At 36.0% G+C, this 18,536-nt stretch overlaps 1 protein-coding gene across 3 annotated transcripts in view; it reads right to left on the bottom strand.

The window, feature by feature from the left end:
- The window catches only part of LOC131572887 (myoD family inhibitor domain-containing protein-like), a 51,506-nt gene that overhangs the window by 14,526 nt on the left and 18,444 nt on the right, over positions 1-18,536 (bottom strand). For all 3 annotated transcript variants that reach the window (XM_058826312.1, XM_058826314.1, XM_058826313.1), the window contains exon 4: positions 705-980. In XM_058826312.1, the coding sequence (XP_058682295.1) occupies positions 705-980 (276 nt within the window). The remainder of the gene's footprint in view (positions 1-704; positions 981-18,536) is intronic.

Below are 18,536 nucleotides of genomic sequence, written 5' to 3'. Positions count from 1 at the left end.
TAAGGGCAGTAGTAAAGTCCATCGATTATATTAATGCTAATGGGAAGATTGAGAAGCTCAGGAACTCTGGAACCATGAGTGTAAATGCAAGCAGTGAGAGTACAGAGACACAGCTAAAACATAAGAGAAATTATCTACTTTTGCTTATTTAAGCTATGCAGGAGTCTGAAGCTTTTTCCTGCACATTATCTACATCTCAAATATAGCATAAGGCACACTAAACACTGGAGCACAGGTCATTGTTTTATTATCTAGTGTTCAGACCTCACAGCTAGTCAGGATATCAGCTAACAGAACATTTCAAAAGCAAAGTCTACCTTCACGGAGCCTGTTATTACTGCATTTAAATATTTACTATGCTTTGAACTACTAGTACTTTAATAGTTGTTTTTTTTCTGATGCGTGTGTGACAATGTTGACAGGAGTTTCTATCAGTTCAGGAGACTAAGTACAGAGACTAAAACATTATCAGATCATGTTGACCAAACGTTTGAAAGCAAGAAGTCTCCCATTCCTTCCTGTTCCTTCAAATACTCAATATTTTCCTTTGGGAAAGAAGCTTGTCTTTTATCTTAATAAAAGATCTATTTGCTTCTGGAGCATGAGTCACACTCTTCAATTATTTTCAGTTTATTTTATAATTTTTACTGAGATTTGGTTGGTCTTTATTCAGTTTGGTTTTTTTAATGAGACTATCAGCTTACCTTCTGGTGAAGTACCTGGCTTTTGAGAAAACACAGAGCTTATTTTATTCTTCTTGCTGCTGTTGCTGTTGACAGACAAGGTGGACTGAATTTTTCTGTGCATTTTTTCTGAAACAGGAGATGAAAGCTTTCTGTTGTCTGCAGGCATATGCTTGACCCCGTTGTGAATTCCACTTCCATTACTCAGACCCACATGGCCATTTTGGATTTTTCCACTTTCTTCCTCACTCCTTTCCAGTGCTGAAGTATTTGGCTGAGGCAAACGTCGAGGTTGTGCTTAAAGTATAAGAAAAAAAAGGGTTAATTGTAAATTGATAACTGAACTGGGAATGCAACTTTCCTTGCTCTTATTGAGCTAAAAACAGACTGACAAGTTACCATTCTCCCATCAAGACAACAAAGCAAAAAAAATCTCTAGATTAAAAATAATTATTAGGTATTCAAAAAGCACCTCATGTCTGCATGGAACCTAGGCTGCCTGTTTGGCAATGCAAAGAAAGGCTTTCAAGGCTCTGTGAACTGCACAGAGAGAATAATGCAACCAATTTGAAGAAAGGGAAAAAGTCAAGACTAGGAACAAATGTAGTAAAACTGAGATAAACTTGTATTGAGGGGATCAAATGAATAATGTGTGAAATACACCCAAATGGAAGAAAAAGTGTAGGAGTAAACATACAAACCACAATAATGGGCTAAGATGCAGGCTGGCCAAGCCACCAACCTTCAGAAAATAACCTGAGTGACATGGTAGAGGTCCCCTGACACTCAACCACCACAGACCAGTATATTATAGAAGAACAGGAATATCCAGGTAACTAACAAGTTTGAGCTTAAATTCATAAAGATCATGGATTACTAAGAATTAAAACCAATCAAAATCAGCTTTTGTGGAAGAAGTAATCAGAAGGAACATACATTCAAACACCACAGAGCTGTGACAAGCCAGTCACCCCCCCATATTCTTCAATTCAGAATCACAATTTTAGAAATGGCTGTAATGGGCCAGTTAGGGATTTCATGGAAACACTGAAATGGTCAAGGGGGAAAAAAAAACCAAACAAAATCCTGTCAAGGCAAGAATCTGCAGTGACCTGGCTAAGCCTCCAAGAGTACATGCTATAAACTCATTTTAATGAGTAAGCATGAAACTTGGCCATTCTGTCTTGAACTACTATATCATAAAGGAGAATGTGTGTAGCAACATGGAAAATGGATTTCCTACGTATTCCTTAGTCTGTAACTAAAGAAAAGACGCATGATTTTTTAATATAAATCTTTGTAATAAAATAAAATTATTTGGATTTAACAATTCTTTTTTATAAAAAAAAAGAAGTAGATTTTGTGGGTGAAAACTAATCAAACTGTAAACACAGTAACACAACAAGATTTCACAATCAAAAAGCATCAGCCCAATCACCTCTCCTAATCAAAACACTTCTGCATCATGCTTGGACATAAAGAGGTTTTCAGACAGTCCAATCTTCACCTATTTAAAAATGTTGTGCAAAAGAAAAAGTCCAGATTCTATTAGATACCCAATGGATGAGAAATTAGTGCCAGCAGTATGGAAAACCAGTGCTACAGTTCATTCTGTTTTCAAATGGTTCATATCCACTTCCTGATGATTTCACAGTATCAAGGTAAAAATACACATAGATAATTATAGATAGCTTGTTCTGAAAGAAACAATTCCACTGATCACTTCAGATACTAGTTAACAAACTATCCAACAAATACTACTGGGACAAACAGACCAACATGGTCTCTAAAAGAACTCAGTTCTAAATTTGACTAACAAACCCCTAATGCTTTCCTTTTATCCAGAACACTTAACACCATGCTCAGGTTGCTTTCTCTACTATCATAAACTTGTCCAGATTAAACTTCACACAAATCTTAAACTTTGTTCTGGTCATACTCGCAGGCAACAAAGGATTCTTTTTCATAATAGTTTAAATATGAACTGGTTCATGCTTCTTTTGATATTTTAATCACTGCCACTAACATTTTCAGAAGATAGCCTTGACTGCCCACATTTATCTAGGTCCAGTAACCCTGCTGGAACCTACTTGACCAAAGTGATAATTTTCTGTTGCAGCAAAGTGGGCTGGGATAAACATTCATGTTTTAGACTCCCCAGAGATGTTACAGGGAATAAAAAGATCATTCCCTTTCATTACCAGTAGAAACTGCTCAGAAACCTCCAAGCAAACAAAACAAAACAGGAGCACACTATCTGAGACCTGAAGAACTAACTGTTGCCCAAAGGTTTTTTTATTGACAATGCTGAAACTGCTTCTCCTTCAATTTTGCATTAGTGTTTGTAAAATCTATGAACAGAAGCATAAGCAAGGCACTTTCTTCACTTTGGAATTCAATTTGTGCTATTGATGCATTGAGAGGTTACCTAGAACAGAGGCTAGACAGTGTTAAAGGAATAAAGTAGGTATTTATTAAAAAAGCCTTCAAAGAATACACCTTGGGCAGTACAAGAGCCTGGCTGAGGCTACCCAAGATGGATCCTGGTCACAAGTTTTCACACTTTTTAAAGTTTTGGTCTATTTACATATTGGGTTTTATTGTCCAATTACAGCTTCACGTGATGAAGTCCCATCCTCACAGATGGCTGTCCTCAATTCGCTGGTTTTTATACTTTTTGGGCCTGAAGCTGCAATGGTGTCCTTGATTCTCAAGCTGGAAAAGGTTTTGTCTAACTAAACTGTGAAGAGAACTTGCTAACAATTTATATGAAGTTCAGAGTTATATACTAATGCAATATCTATAATACAGAAACTCTCATAAAGGTCCCAAAACAAAGTTTTAGGGAACTTTCTCCTATTTGAATAAGTGTTATTAAAACCCTATAAGTATTATTAAAACCTATTTGAATAAGTATTATTATACAGGAACCCTTCATGTAGATTCTCTTTCCATATATGTGCAAAATTAATTTTATTAAAAATCAAATGTTATTCCTTCCATTTTAAAAATAGTCAATGTAGACCTAATCACAGCCAAAAATCTTTGCCAATATCAGATATAAAAATTTACTCTCTCAAATTCAGTGTTTATGTCCACAGTACCCCACAGTTTTATCTTCATTATCCCACTTAAATGCAAATTTGGTAATTAAAGAATAGTGTTCTTCATGTTTCATGTAATGTTTCCTCACCCTGGATTGCCTGTGAGTCCCTGCTGTGGAGTAGTGCAGTTGTACCAATGAACTAGAATTGCTGGAGCAGTTAACCTTCCTCAATAAACACAAGCAATAGACTTTTCTAAAAATTCTCAGTGTCTGGATGTCAGTTTATAAAACTGACATCTATGACCTTTTCTAAGCCAGTTAAATTGGTGGTGGAAGCTTACAAATTGTTTGTATATTTTCTGGGGGCTTTGCTGCAATATAGTAACTTGACAAAATATCCAAAATTAAATCTTCAAAATGAGGTGTGTTTCTGTTGGTAAATGGGAAGTCTTGGAAATCTGAACAGTTATAGGTTTTTACTTTTATTATTATTTTTACTAAGGGTTTAGGGACTTTCCTATGGTTTTTCAATTTTAATTTTTTATTAAGTAATCCTGTTCCCAAAGTACTCTTACTTGAGTCTTTTAGCATTAACATACAACTTTTTAGCTGACTGGCTTTACAGTATTCACGTGTGATACGCAGGTCAAATCAAACTGGAATAAAACCCCAAATGGATTAGTTATCTCAATTTAAATTTATTTTAACTTTATTGATAATTTTGCACTAGGGAGACTTGAATCTTATGGTTAAAACACACTTGAAACCAATTAGGAACCATATGACCGCATTCTAGCATAAAGAACAAAAGCAATTGACAGTTCTGAGATTAAACCACAACCACTCAGTTTAGAACAGAAATGTTTTTACCTTATTTTTTAAAGGTTGTGTATATCTTAAAAAAAAAAAAAAAAAAAAAAAAAGGTGTAATATGGAGAACGACACAATGCTTCTTAAAACACAGTGATACCCAGGGACTCTCACTCTCTCTTTAATGATCCACTGCTCTCATTCAGCTGTCTTTCTTTTTTCAAATCTTTACATATGTGACAGCTCTCAAAAGTAGACCATAGACCATCTGGCATTTTCCGAGGTGTAACTTGTGCAAATTCAGCTCTACTGGGAACACAATGCTATCTTCTGCCTGCGTTATAAAAGATACAATAGAATGTAGAACTTATGAGTTGTTTTGAATTATTCATTTTTTGCCTGTATATTCAAGAAATTTTACAAACTCTGCATTTTGTACTACATAATCACATGCGTTAAAGGTACAAAGAAACTTTTTGACACCTCTTTTCTACAGAAAGATGGCATTTTGTTTGATATGTGAACATTCAGCGCCTGTTATATCATTCTAAACAGGCCGTGTGCTGCTACAAAAGATCCCATTTTACACTCTATGTATGAGCAAAAATTTTATTCTTGATATTCACTAACTAATGCAATACGCATCAAAATTTCAAATGTATGTTGGATGAACATTCAGCATCGTCAAATCAGGATGGTACTGGTCACTTACTATATGCTAAAGATTTAAGGAAAAAAAATCATTCCTCAGACAACATAGAAAAATTGTCATTTCAAACAACTACAATGAGTAGCTTCAAAATGTCCTAAGAAATACCATGCTTTTCAGGTTAATATGTTTTTAATCTTTAGCAAAACCAGTAGATTTAAGTCAATATTTTATACAGCGCTAACACTAGTGGATTTTCAATAAGAATGATAAATATTAGATTAATGATTCAATAGACTGAATCTTTTTTGATAGAAAACTAGCAGATAATATAGGTAGTAATAACTGCACATGAATCTGCTGCCTGTGGAAAAGCAATAAAAAGGCAATATATTGCTATAGCTTATAATCTATTAGCGTGTTTCACACTTCCTTGACATTGGTTTCCTTGCAAAGGGGGCCTTAATACAGTAACTTCTGCTGTTATTTAACTGACTTTACACAATAATTTAATTGTAAGGTTACTATCTGGTGAATTCAAGTAGTAAACATTTATTATGGTTTTTGATGGTTTTGAAGCAACTCTGAAGTGCTTTTCAGACTGTAAAACCCTTAGCACACTTTAAATGAATATGCACATATATATATGCACCCTGACTGCACACTGCTTTTACACCTTGCAGAGTCCCAGCTGTTCTTAAAAGAAAAATTCTGATACATGCGTTTAACAGAAAAATGTATGTCAACAAAGGGAAACTCTCAACCAAAAGAGGACAGTCTAAGCTATCATTAGGGATTTTAGACAAAACACAAAAACAAACATACACTGAATGCAGACTCCTCTGAGTCAAAGTGAATCAAAAGAAAACATCAGGAGGCAGAGAGGAATTGAGACAGCTAATTAGTAGCCTAATCACATCAAAAGCAATTCCATGGCAGCTGATACAGACACCCGCAGAGTTTGCTACTCTGGCCAATGAAAGTGATGGAAAAAATACTTTCCAGTTTACAGCCTGGGTTATCTGACTACACACCCAGAGAGGTAAGAACAATTTTTTTTATTTATGTATGACACAGTAGTTTCTGATGACAAATCACGCCACAGTAACAGTAATTGTAGGTGGATGTGGGAAGAATAAAACACACAACTCCTGGTTATAAAAACTGTAATGGTATTTTCAAATATTGAGAAAATACAACATATTGTTTCACCTGACAGTATTCCTAAATTCTCTTCCCAAAACAGTTGTAACTACAATAAGAAGATGAGCAGAAATATCAGAGGAAATACAGAGGTCCTGATCAGGTCCACTAACACTGAAAGTCAAGATCTACATGTTAATTTGTGCGGGAAGAACTGTTTGATCTCAGTGGACACTGCTCCTACTCCCTCTGCATGGATCACATGCAACAGACCATACGTGAGGGAGGTAAGAATCAGGCCTCTGGTTTTATATCAGTGTTTCTTCACAACACCGATTTAAGCTTAAGGGGGAAAATAAAGCAGATGACTGTCAAGAATTGCACAGTAAAACCAGGGGCTGCCTGAATTCTAGAGTAAAATTAAGGTGAGTCTAAATTACTTCTGGAGAAAACATAAATTCTTTAGATATAAAAGGTAACATTTCCCAGTGATTAGCAAAAAATCTTAACTTTTCAAAAATATTATATATTGTATATGTTATATGCTCAATAAGCATAAAATTTTAGTGAAACTGGAAGAACTCAAGTATCTCAATCCTTCTCTATCCCCACTTTCTAACTAAATCCTGACTAGTCTCTAATATGATCTTCAAACTACATCAATAGTTTTCTCTGTCTAGCTATCCAGAATATTAACATTCAGATTACAAGATGCACCTCTGAGTCAACCTGTGAAGTGGCTTTTGTCAGCAATTATTTTTGAATATTTTCTGGGACATAAATAGCATATACTGCAGCTATCATATCAGAGAAAGCATACATTAACTAAATAACAAGGTACCATCAAGGCACCATCTATCTTTTAAAATCATTTTTTTACACTGAATTTTTTATACCATGCTGACTTTACAAAGAAGACAAAGTATCAACTAACAGCATCAACCACTTTTTAGAATTCCTTCTTGTAAGACGTGAGGACATCTTCAAAATGAATACAATATATTATTATGAAACAGGATGTCCTTTGTAATGAAAATACTGTAGTAAAATTGCTGGTTCGAGTTTTACAGGACCCACACTGAGAACACTTTGTTAGAATACGTCTGAGAGCACATCCAGGGAACACATGGTATAACAGAAACAAGGATGGCACGGGACAAAGGGAAAAGACATTTTATCCTGTCAGCTTTCACTTGGTGAATGGTGGACAAGAATGGCAAACGTGTGCACGTGTGTTTATGGGTTGAGAAGCAACACAAATGCACAAGACAGTGCCCAAAGCACTCTTATATCTGTGCAAAGACACCTGCAGTGCCTTCCTTCGGAAGCACTGCAGGACTTTACACACTGTTTGAAGGGTTGCAGGAATTGTATAGAGATGTCTTTGACATACCCAGAGAGACGCAGTTACCACAGGGAAGCATAAAAAGGGCTGGTAGACAAGGTTTATAAAGTTGATAAGCATTCCAACTGAAAATACGGAGTGAATTTCTCTATTTACAAATCCTACATCCTTCCTGATGTGATTTTGTAAAATGAACAAACGCCCACCAATTTTTCTTTAAAGACTGGAACAGCAAATTTTAAAAGTTTGCTAAACTGAGTAAATTTCCTAACATTTTTAGTTACCTATCTTGCAACAATTATCTCAAAATCAAAATACGCTTTGGCTTCTAACTACCATTAGGTTGTCAATAAATTATTCTTCTTTATCAAGCACACATCTTGCCATCATTAGCAATGTTTTTTCTAAGACTGCCAATATTGTCATCTATGATAAACTTTGCAGATGATCTGGGAATTCTTGGTAGGTTACAACATAATTCGAAATATACATAATTCTCACAATGCAGTGATTGTTAAGCTACACTACATAAAGTTGAATATAGTTCTCACTGCAGCATAGTTTGTCACTTCTTGAGAACAAACAACAGGAACTCACCACAAAATACCAAGAGCCAAACACAAACCAGGCCATTACACGTAACAGACACCATACACCTGGGGAATAAATCCCTAGTGCTGCATTCAAAAGTGGGAAATATTACTGCAAACTTTCCACTTGCAACATTTCTGTATCCAGTTTTCTTCTCATGCATTCTGCTAGGACTGGAAAGAATTGTACTGTATTTGCTGTTATGTTTCATAGCATTACAGCTATGTACTGCAGTGGTAAGAGTTGCAAAGACATGTGGAATGGCAGGTTTCCTCCTGGTCACCATTCCAGCACTCCTAGGGCATATTTATGGAGTTTAATAGATTCATTAGTTACTATTGCAGCTAATTTGTTGTTTGGTTGTTTGTTGTTGCAGCTAGTTTCTGGGTTGGTTTTTGGGCTTTTTTTTATTAAAGATTTTTTTCTTATTTAAGGTGAGATGCTTAGTTATTGTGTCCTGTATTTTCTACAGAGGCAATTTATTGAGACATCTTCATCTACTTGGGTTTTTTTTGTTTGCTTGATTGTTGTTACATCTTCCTTTGTAACACACAGTGGCTTGTAAAACATTGGATCTGAGAAGTCAATAATCAATGCATTAAGAATCAGAGAATTAGCTTTTTGCTAATTCTTAATGTAATGAAACAGATCTATTTCTTCAACACAAATAATCAACAATTTCCTAAACATGAAGACAGGCCTTGAAATGATAAAAGGCACTAGAATCCACCTCACTGAGGAACAGAACGCTTTGCTTCTGGAGCTCCAATTTTAAAAGCAAGTTTATCAACCACTAAAGGTAATCCAAGCCGTTGGTGGGGCATTACAGCAGTTAAGCAATCTGTACCTGCTACAACATGTAGTAATAACACTGACTAAAGACATGCTGGTATCCCATGGAATTTGACACATTAAGTGTCAAATATTTGAAACAGTTTCGATGCCCCTCACCATTGTGTTACTTGTTCCCAAATAAATTAAAAACATCAAAGAGAAGCTACAAACAACAGGATATCACTTGCTGGGTATTGCCTCATGTGTGGCAGGGCAGGATGCACCAGACAGGAACGATAACCTCAGTGTCACTAACAGCCGTAACCTAAGCAAGTGCACAAACAGGTCCTCTCGCCTCCAGCACCTCCTGCTCTCTTCCTCAAAACCCCAGCAACCACTGACAAGTTAAACTCTGTCTAAACTCTTGTTCACCACAGGAAAGAATGTGGGATGGGGAGGCAACAGCATCTCAGCCAAGCCCATTCAGCACTCACCTCTGAGTGAGAAGATATTCAGAGGTCAGGTTTATTTTCCACTAACCATATATACCAAATGTCCAGATGCCAAGATTACAGTGGTCAGCTAAACTCATACAAAAAAAAAAAAAAACAAAACAAAACCACAAAAACACCAGCAAAAAAAAAACAACCATATAAATTGGCTGTAATTGGTTTTAAAAAGAACTTGAAAGGAAGTGTTTGAAATGAGCAATTCCCTTAATGTTCACTGCTACCTTGATTTCTAGTCCCCACCTCATGTAAGTGACAGAATATCAGAATATTCTAGGAAGTGTTCCACCTTAAGTGTGATCACCTGCTCTCAGGGCACTATCTTTTCTAATCTCTATAATTTTAATACCCAATGCTACTATTAACAATGTTAACTAATTGCAGAAATTAAAAATAGGAATGAAAACATAGCAACAGCAATAAAGAGAAGATTATATAAAAAGGTGGCAGGAAAACACAGAATACGCATACAAACACACTAATATATAAAATGATAACTGAGTTTTTGATTCCATTGCTGCACTTATTTTCTCTCTGCTAATTCTTTCTTGCAACCTACAGCTGATGCTAAATTTGGCATTGGATGATACAAAGTATGAGAAAACCAAAGACAGAAAGAAAAAAAAAAAGCACAGCTGCAAGAAAAATGTAACAGGGAAAGCAAATGGACAGTAACTACAAATTACAGGGTAAAACTTGAGATTTGACATTATTAAAACAATAGCAGGGAAAAAAACATCAAAAGAAAAAAGTGAACATAGGAACCACCCAGAAGATAGCACTGGAGGGGAAGGAGACAAAGAGAAAAAATACATAGCTGAGCCACTTCACTTCTGTGAGGGCAGAAAAGAGTATGGAAGAAACAAAAAAAAGAAATCATAAGTAAAATCCCAGTAGATCTGACGTATTTGCTACAGATTTTATAAGTAAAAAGAGAATTAATGATAAATCATTACTTGATAAGCATTGAAATATAACAAAGATAAACACCTCATACTTAAACAGTGATCAGGTGCTGAAGCAAAAGCTCCCCTTCTGCTCAAGGTCAGAGAGGATCCTGGAGCCCAGGCCAAAAATCAGCCACATTCAGCAATAGCAGCATAATAGAAAATGGAAATTCTGTGTCAGAAAGCAGTGTGAGGACTTGAGGTCCACAACAATAGCTCTTCATGACCCATCTTTTCATAACTGCAGACTTTGTTGTTAACAGAGTGATTGCCAGTAGGAGAGAAAAAAGATGTGGAAACATGGTTGAGAGAGCAGCAAATGTCCACCTATTTCCTGGTCCTGAAAAAGCAAAGTGTGAGGAGAAAGAGAAGCAGCATCTACCTGCATAGACAACACCCTGAGAAGATTTAGTCTCATTTAGTTCTTCACCTGCATGAATTCCCTTTCCCTTATGGCAAGCAGGGTCTGGCAGATGGGTAGAGGACAGATATCCCTCACCAATCCACCAGGCTTCTAGGGCCATGGGCTGGATGAGTGGGGCTCCCCCATCCCAAAGCCCATCAGGGGCCCCAGGTCACCAAAGGAGTTTGAATCACACACACAGAAAGTCCAGGCAGAGCTACGATCACCAATGCTGTCTCATGGGCTGCTGTATGCCACTAATGCACCGGCTTGGCATCACAATGACCCAGAAACGAGAGCTTTTTCCACCTTTGAACTAACTCTTTGGTGCACCTTGAAGTGAGAAGGCACCATCTAACCCAAAATACTTTTGTGCAAGCTGTACAAGTCAGATTCTTGTGAATATACTTTGAAAAGTGTTCTTACCAGAGTCCTTGAAAAACCTAAATTCTCTTTTCTTCTTCCCTAGATTCAAAGCCACGAGCAACCATGGACTAAAAGGATGAACCTCTGTATCAGAGCTCACTGTCTTTTCCCCTCCCCACCCCACCCCACAGGCAGTTTGACTCAAAAATGATTGTTTCATATGCTAAGGGAAAGGGCAATGAAGTCTTTCTGAATATAAACCTTTTTCAGCTGAGAGCTTTGTGTGCTAAATTCAAAACTGACTGCACTCAACATTCAATCATTGTCACCAATACTAAGGAAAAAAGGCAAATATTTTTTACTTAACTGCTTACTTATCACATTCTACCAAAATGATCTAGCAAGACCTCTTTCTGACTTGGCTGGAAAAACTCACACATCCTGGCCAAGTTTTCGTAATGACCTCAATTACATGAATTCAATATAGTAATAAAAAAGAAAAGCTAAATGAGCTTTTCCCAGTTGCTCATAGGTCCATCCCTTAGAGTAGAGCAAAAGCCAGACTGCTGACCATGCCTGGTGAAGACCAAACTTCCTCTAAAAACGATGCACTTGGTTTCCTGAAAGGAAGCAAAGCAAAAGCTGCTCAAACAATACACAAGGAAACTCTGATATCTGAGCTACACAGTTACAAATCTGTCCTGTTAGAAAAATACAGTGTCACATCAGTAACCAACAGCAACAAGCACAGAAATTCACTATTAACTCAATGGCAAAGCATCAGATTAGCTGAGGAAATAGATAAATTGTTTCAATGGGATGAAATTACCTGAAAAACATTTTTCTTTCATTCCACAACTGAGCTAAAATTCTGATTCTCTACTCTGTTCATGAAACAAGATATAATGCCTATGAAATTGTTGCGCCCAAATGATATTAACAGTAAAATACTAATTTTTATCTCTAACATGCAAATATTCTCTTTCCAGTATGTTTAAAAGCATTCAACATTACCTATGGAATTATTTTCATTCTCTATTAAAAATAGTTATTTCAATTTACAAAACTATGTAATTTGACCCACTGAAGTTTATTTGGTTCATCTGTCATTTAAAAATATTTTAAAGTAGCATTTAAATTTGAATTAGCTCCATGGTTGGAATCAGTGCTTCTCGCAACACAATTCTTTGGGTTTTTTTTTTTAAACCTTTTGTTTTGTCTTATTTAAAAGACATATTTCTCTTTATTCACTGAAAAAAAAAATCCTTCTGCACACTAATCACAATTACTTTTTTTTAAATGGAGTGCAGATACAGCAATGAACTCTGTGCTGCATCAGTATAATTCACAATACTGAAAAAAGTCCATTTATACATTTTAAAATCATTTTGCTACAAGTTTCTACAATAAGCTGAAAGACTTCAAGAAAAGAAACAGCATTTTAAGTGAAAGCATTAGAATTCAGCTACTTTTTTTTGTCCATTTACAGTTTAAGAGCTTTAAAGAGTCACAGTTGAGACAGCAAGCTTCTCTTACCCAACATACAGCACAGCATAGACAGCAACTCCACCAAACACAACCAACCTTCCCTTGTTGCTTACACACATCTTCAGCCACACAAAAGCATTCACGGCATCACCTGTGACCTGCACCTGGCCAGGTTGATGGTGGGTGAGCCAAAACCACTGCCTCCATCCATCCCCGCATGCTCTGCAGCTATTCCCTGCCTGGCAAACACTGCAGCCTCACTTCTGCATTTCTTGGCCCCAAACAAAAACACTTGGGAAACTGCTCAAACAACTGCAACGGGGACAGAACTACACTGTTTTTAATACTACCGTATCCACTCTTCTGAAGAGTCCTGGCAATCTGCCATTTCATCTGCCATTTGGAATTAATTCCAGCACCCTTTTATGTTCCTTCAGTATAACTGGCTGCATTTTACTGTGCCATAACATTTTCTGAGGCTGCTAGAACAACTCACAATGGAATATTTCTCTATAACCTTTTATTTAATTATCATTACGATAATTTAGCCAAAATTCCCGGTTTCTGTACAATGCAGTACACAGAGAAGCCAAACTACTCAAAAATCACCAATATTTTATTTTTAAATACATCCTTTTTATTTACTTTCCTAATTTTCAGTCTTTAACTTTCTGCTTTTGTCAGTAGCTACAAACTAAGACCAGATTAATTTTTTTTCATTTTATGAAAATTCAAATCTCACATAATCACATGGCCCTAGAAGTTGAGTTTCATAGTGTGTTGTAAAATTTAACAGCTGAGGGTTTTGCCTGAATTGCACAGTATCTTTACAAAATATTTAATTCACTGTTAGTTCTCCAATAGTCAGATTACTCATGCTAATGAGAAGGCCCATTGCTACTTAAAAAACAGCTTAAATGTTGATGTTAACACACTGATGCTGAAACAGGCTTTTGTTCTTCAGCACTTTAAAATACTTCCAGTCAGCCTCTAAGCACAACCTTACTGTCATTACTTACAGGTTTGTCATGGTAGTTGAGAAAGAAGCGGGGAAGCAAAGGACTGTTCAAGCAAGCAGACAAACAAACAAGAAAAAAAGGAAAAAGGGGCACTAGAGAAAATTATGCAAACAGAAAAGAGAAAAATGGCTTGGCATCAGAATTGTTATAGGAATGGGTCAGTATTTTTTTTATCCTTTTACTTTATAAGGCAATAATTATTTATTAAAATGAAAGAATAATTTATTAAAAATGGGAACAAACCTTCAACATTCTTCAAACTTTGATTTCACCATATCACTGATACACACCCTTTACTTTCTTCCAAAATTACCCTAAATTCTAAAGAGTTTTTTTTAAAACTCAATACTTTGAAGTGCCATTCCATTATAGCAATCATGAAATGCACTTCCATCTCTAAGTTTTGAAAGTAAAGTGTATTATTCTATCAAAACCTTTCCTGTGCTATCAAACAAGTCTTCTCTCCTTTTCCATAAGGACCTGCTTCAAAAAAATTCAACAAAATATTAATAATGAGACCTGAACTTTTTGCCCTATTCCAGCTATCACAGCAGAATCCCTGGTGTGGATGCTGACTTGATAACGAACAAAAGCTTTTGCCAGGTTATTTTCTCTTGTTCAAGGAGGGAGCATAGCACAGCAAATGGGATCTCGCTGTTCCTCTGAAAATGCTAGAGTAGCAGATATTCTGTAATAACACAAACAGTCAAAACCAAATAGCGATTTACTTAAAATTGAGTCTGTCGACTAAATTGTAAAAAAAAGATTCTTCAGGAATAACACTATGCTACAAATGGGAATCAGAAAATCAAGTGGACAGAGAAACATATCAAGTAACAGTCAAATGAGTGGAATAAGAAGAGGAATGGATAAAAACCAGATACCTTTTACTAGAATTCCTTAAAAAAGTGTTGTGAGGGCTTTTTTTCCCCTTCCATATTTCCAGAATTAAACACTGTCTTGTTTGTTGTAAATACAAAACTCACACTAGTTGCAAATTTCCAGGATTTGATCCAGCACAGAACAGCTTACAGAAGGGCTGTAAAGAAGACTCTCACTAAGCATGGAGATCTTTACAGCTACATCAGCCACCTTAATGTGTGCTGTCAGTTACTTCATAGTGTGATTAGTGTACAATCCCACTGAATGATCTGTTATTGTATAAAAATATTTGCCAATACTGATTTTACATCATAAATGTGATAGTGACTCATCACTAAAAAAACCATCACACTGTAAAAATATATATATATATATATTGAAGTAGGGAAATACTTCACAAAGTCACAGTTACAAAGTAAGCTGTGAAATAATAAATGAAATGGTGTAATTTGATAAAATCACCCATAAGAAAACTATATGTACACTATCCAAAGTTAGCCCTGCATCCCACCTCACCATCCAAATATTTTTCTGCATCACGTCTGTGAAAAACTGAGGTTGATCCCTCAGATAATTTTTTCCAGGCAGGTTAATCCCAAATCTTCTCACCAAAACTTAGCTTCTTTCATTCTGAAATTCAGGCAAAAAAAAAAGTATTGTTCACTGATCTTCTATATTCCTGAATTCTACAGACCTAAAACTTGTTCCATTCTGGTTTGACACTGCTCTTATAGGCAATTCTGGTCAGTATAATAATCTTTCATTGCTTTTCTGGCAAAATGTGAATTTTATTTCAACTTGCAGCTTATGGAATACAGTCAAAATATGCACCTGTCCTATTGAAGAAAGGAGATTGGGGAAGGTAGATGCCTTCTAACTGGCTAAGAGTAGAAGTTTTTGAAGATGTACTTCAAAGTACAGGCTTGCCCCTGATCTGCCAAAGAACAGGTGAATAGCTTATGTTGTCTCTCAGTAGCAAAAACTTGCCCTGAAGGTCAAATCTGACTCATAGGCCATTTTTTATAGGTTTGCCTAACAGTTTGCTGTACTTGACTCGTCTCAAAAGCAAACTTCTTAACATTTTATGCAAACATTATACAACCTTAAGTCTGAATTACAAATCAATAAAACTCAAACATGAGGAACTTTTGCAACAGGAAATAGTCTCTTAGCTGAAATTCTACTGTAATTAACATTAGCATTGCTAAATTTTCTCCAAACAAGTGTCATAATATTTATAGTTCAAAGAGAAAACATGATCATTGAGATGCTGCATAGAATTTGATGGAAGAAAGTTTAGAAGTAAAATTTAAGCCTCTAAAATTCATGGGTCCAGAAAAACTCAGAATTTGAAAAAATTCTTGTGTTAGAATGTATGAGTTTGCATTTTATAATCACAAACTTCAGGAGCAGCCTCCACACAAAAATGTTTCTCACACCAGAAGATTCAAAAAGAGTTAAGGTCATTCAAAAAGAGTTAAGGCTCAGGTACCAAATAATTAATCATTCTCTTAAACCAAGCCTCAATATATCTGGAGGCCTACTTTGTCAGTAAAATGATTTAAAAAAATTGGTATTAGAAATAGCCTGAGTGACCACAGCTGTTTGACATTTCAATGTTTTTTCAAAAGGCTCCTCTGGCTTTGGATCATGAAGAATTTTTTAAGAGAAAACAGAAAACCACACCACAACAAGACACCAATAGGTCATAGGCTCCTGTTTTACTTTGTCTTTTATAAAAATACATTGAGGGAAAGGTACTTCTGGGTTCTTTTGCACTAGAGATATCATATTATCAGAATGCATAAGAAGTAAGCAATATTCAGACCTCTCTTTTCTCTGTGTAGCTATATAAAGAAGAATAATATTTAACTATGACTACTTAGCTAAGGCTTATCCTGTGACCATGAGTCCCTCCTCCTCTTTCACTCTTTTATCAGTAAGTAAAAAATTCAAAAATATTTAAAAACTATTTGACTCTTAAATTTTGAAGTATTCATTTAATTATTTTGATGTAAACACAATATACAGTACTACCTTTGAGCTGTATAAACCTACTCCATGTTTTTCACACCCATGAGAGCAAACACAAAATTAAATCTAAAACAAGAAAAAGAGAACTTTTGCTATGTTTTAAGTTCATGACATTTTTGTCAGCAGACAGGTTCTAAAAGTATGTCTTAGATAATAACACTTTCTTACACTTTGTAATTTAGTCTTTTCATTGCTAAATATGGCTAACTAAATACTGTTAGGATTGAAAACAGAAGACTAAAACCACACTGACTCATTGGTTTGGTAGTATAATATTTCCAATAGAATGCAGTCAAGAGTTTTATTATTCTTCTTTAGGGAACTACTAGAAGCATATTCTACTTTTTCCCCTATATGAGGAACTTGTCAGAAAAAGAATATAACTTCTTTCCCATACACACATAACACCATGATTAATTCAGAGACAGTACCAATACAGCACAGAAAAATATTCTGAAATTAAGATACAATTTACTTCAGGCCCAAACACTGCAAGCACAGTAATCTTCACGTTACTTAACGAATTTCACCTTTGTCTGGTAGTGATGATTACTACCATCCAAACTTCCTCAGCCTCAGACCATGAATTCAGATAACATTTTGAGAGTCAGAAGTAAAATAAAACAGAAATTAAAAGGCTCCAAGTAATTCTGGCTATTAGTGATATGCAGAATACATATATCTATCTTATGGCCACCTGGAACAGTTTAAAGTTCCCAATGAAGTTTGACTACTGTTCTGTAAATGGATCAACAACAGCAAGAAGTTTGTTTCTTGACATGGAGCAAAAACAGAGTATACAAATTCCTCATCTGTCTCAGTCCATCATTAGCTGCATTTCCTTACAGCATTCAACATAGAGTTGAAGGGAAGAGGATATAAGGAAAACATGTGAACCTCACAGGAGCTCGGTTAACAAGGGACTACTAACTTCAGCAACACTCAGGTCATTTCACAGTGACTTCTGTAAACACAGAATCACACAGGATCAATTAGGTTGGAAAAGCCTTCTGAGGTCATTGAGTCCAACTTGTGACAGAACACACTATGTCAATTAGATCATGGTGCTTAGTGCCACATCCTGTCTTTCCTTAAATATCTCCAGAAATGATTACTCCACTACCTCCCTGGGAAGCCCATTCCAACATCTGATCATGCTTTCGGTGAAGAAATTCTTCTTGATGACCAACCTAAACCTCCTCTGGCACAGCTTGAGACTGTGTTCTCTTGTCCTGGGAGAAGAGACCAATCACCTGGCCAAAACCTCCTTTCAGGCAGCTGCAGAGAGTGGAAAAGTCTCCCCTGAGCCTCCTTTCTTCCAGGCTAACACCAAAGACCCAGTCAGACTCTGAAGACTCTAAGTACAATGCTACAGCTATCTGTGAAAATCCCTCTCTCTACCCAGGAGAAGGTAAAATGAAAATCAAAGGGAAAGGCTTTGACTGTGCAACTCATCAGGCCCCTCAATAGGCCTGAGAAGTTTTTTGAAGAGTTTTGGAGCAGGTGTAGTAAGAGAACTGCCAGGTCAGGGGAGAAACAGAAGCAACACAGGCTAGTTCTCTGCTGGGGAGAGGATTAGAAAAATCTCTAGGAGAGGAGTTCTCAGGAAGGACCTGTACTCCTCTATTACATCTACTAGCAGATTTGTCAAAGTTTAATCTTTTTTTAAAAAAGGTTCTAAATATCAAATACTGTGCTGCTGTATAAATATTGAACTGATTAAGTTTTGTTCATCCATAGGTTAACAGATTTTTACACCTGGGTCTATTTGGAACACTGTACATAAATCACTTCTTTAACTAATAGAATACACCTTTCAAACTCAGTAATATATTTTGAAAAATTTC

This window comes from Poecile atricapillus, chromosome Z (genome assembly GCF_030490865.1).
Source record: "Poecile atricapillus isolate bPoeAtr1 chromosome Z, bPoeAtr1.hap1, whole genome shotgun sequence".
Taxonomy (NCBI): domain Eukaryota; kingdom Metazoa; phylum Chordata; class Aves; order Passeriformes; family Paridae; genus Poecile; species Poecile atricapillus.
The sequence above is the reverse complement of the archived record's forward strand: the minus strand, read 5'-3'. Positions and strand labels throughout refer to the sequence as shown.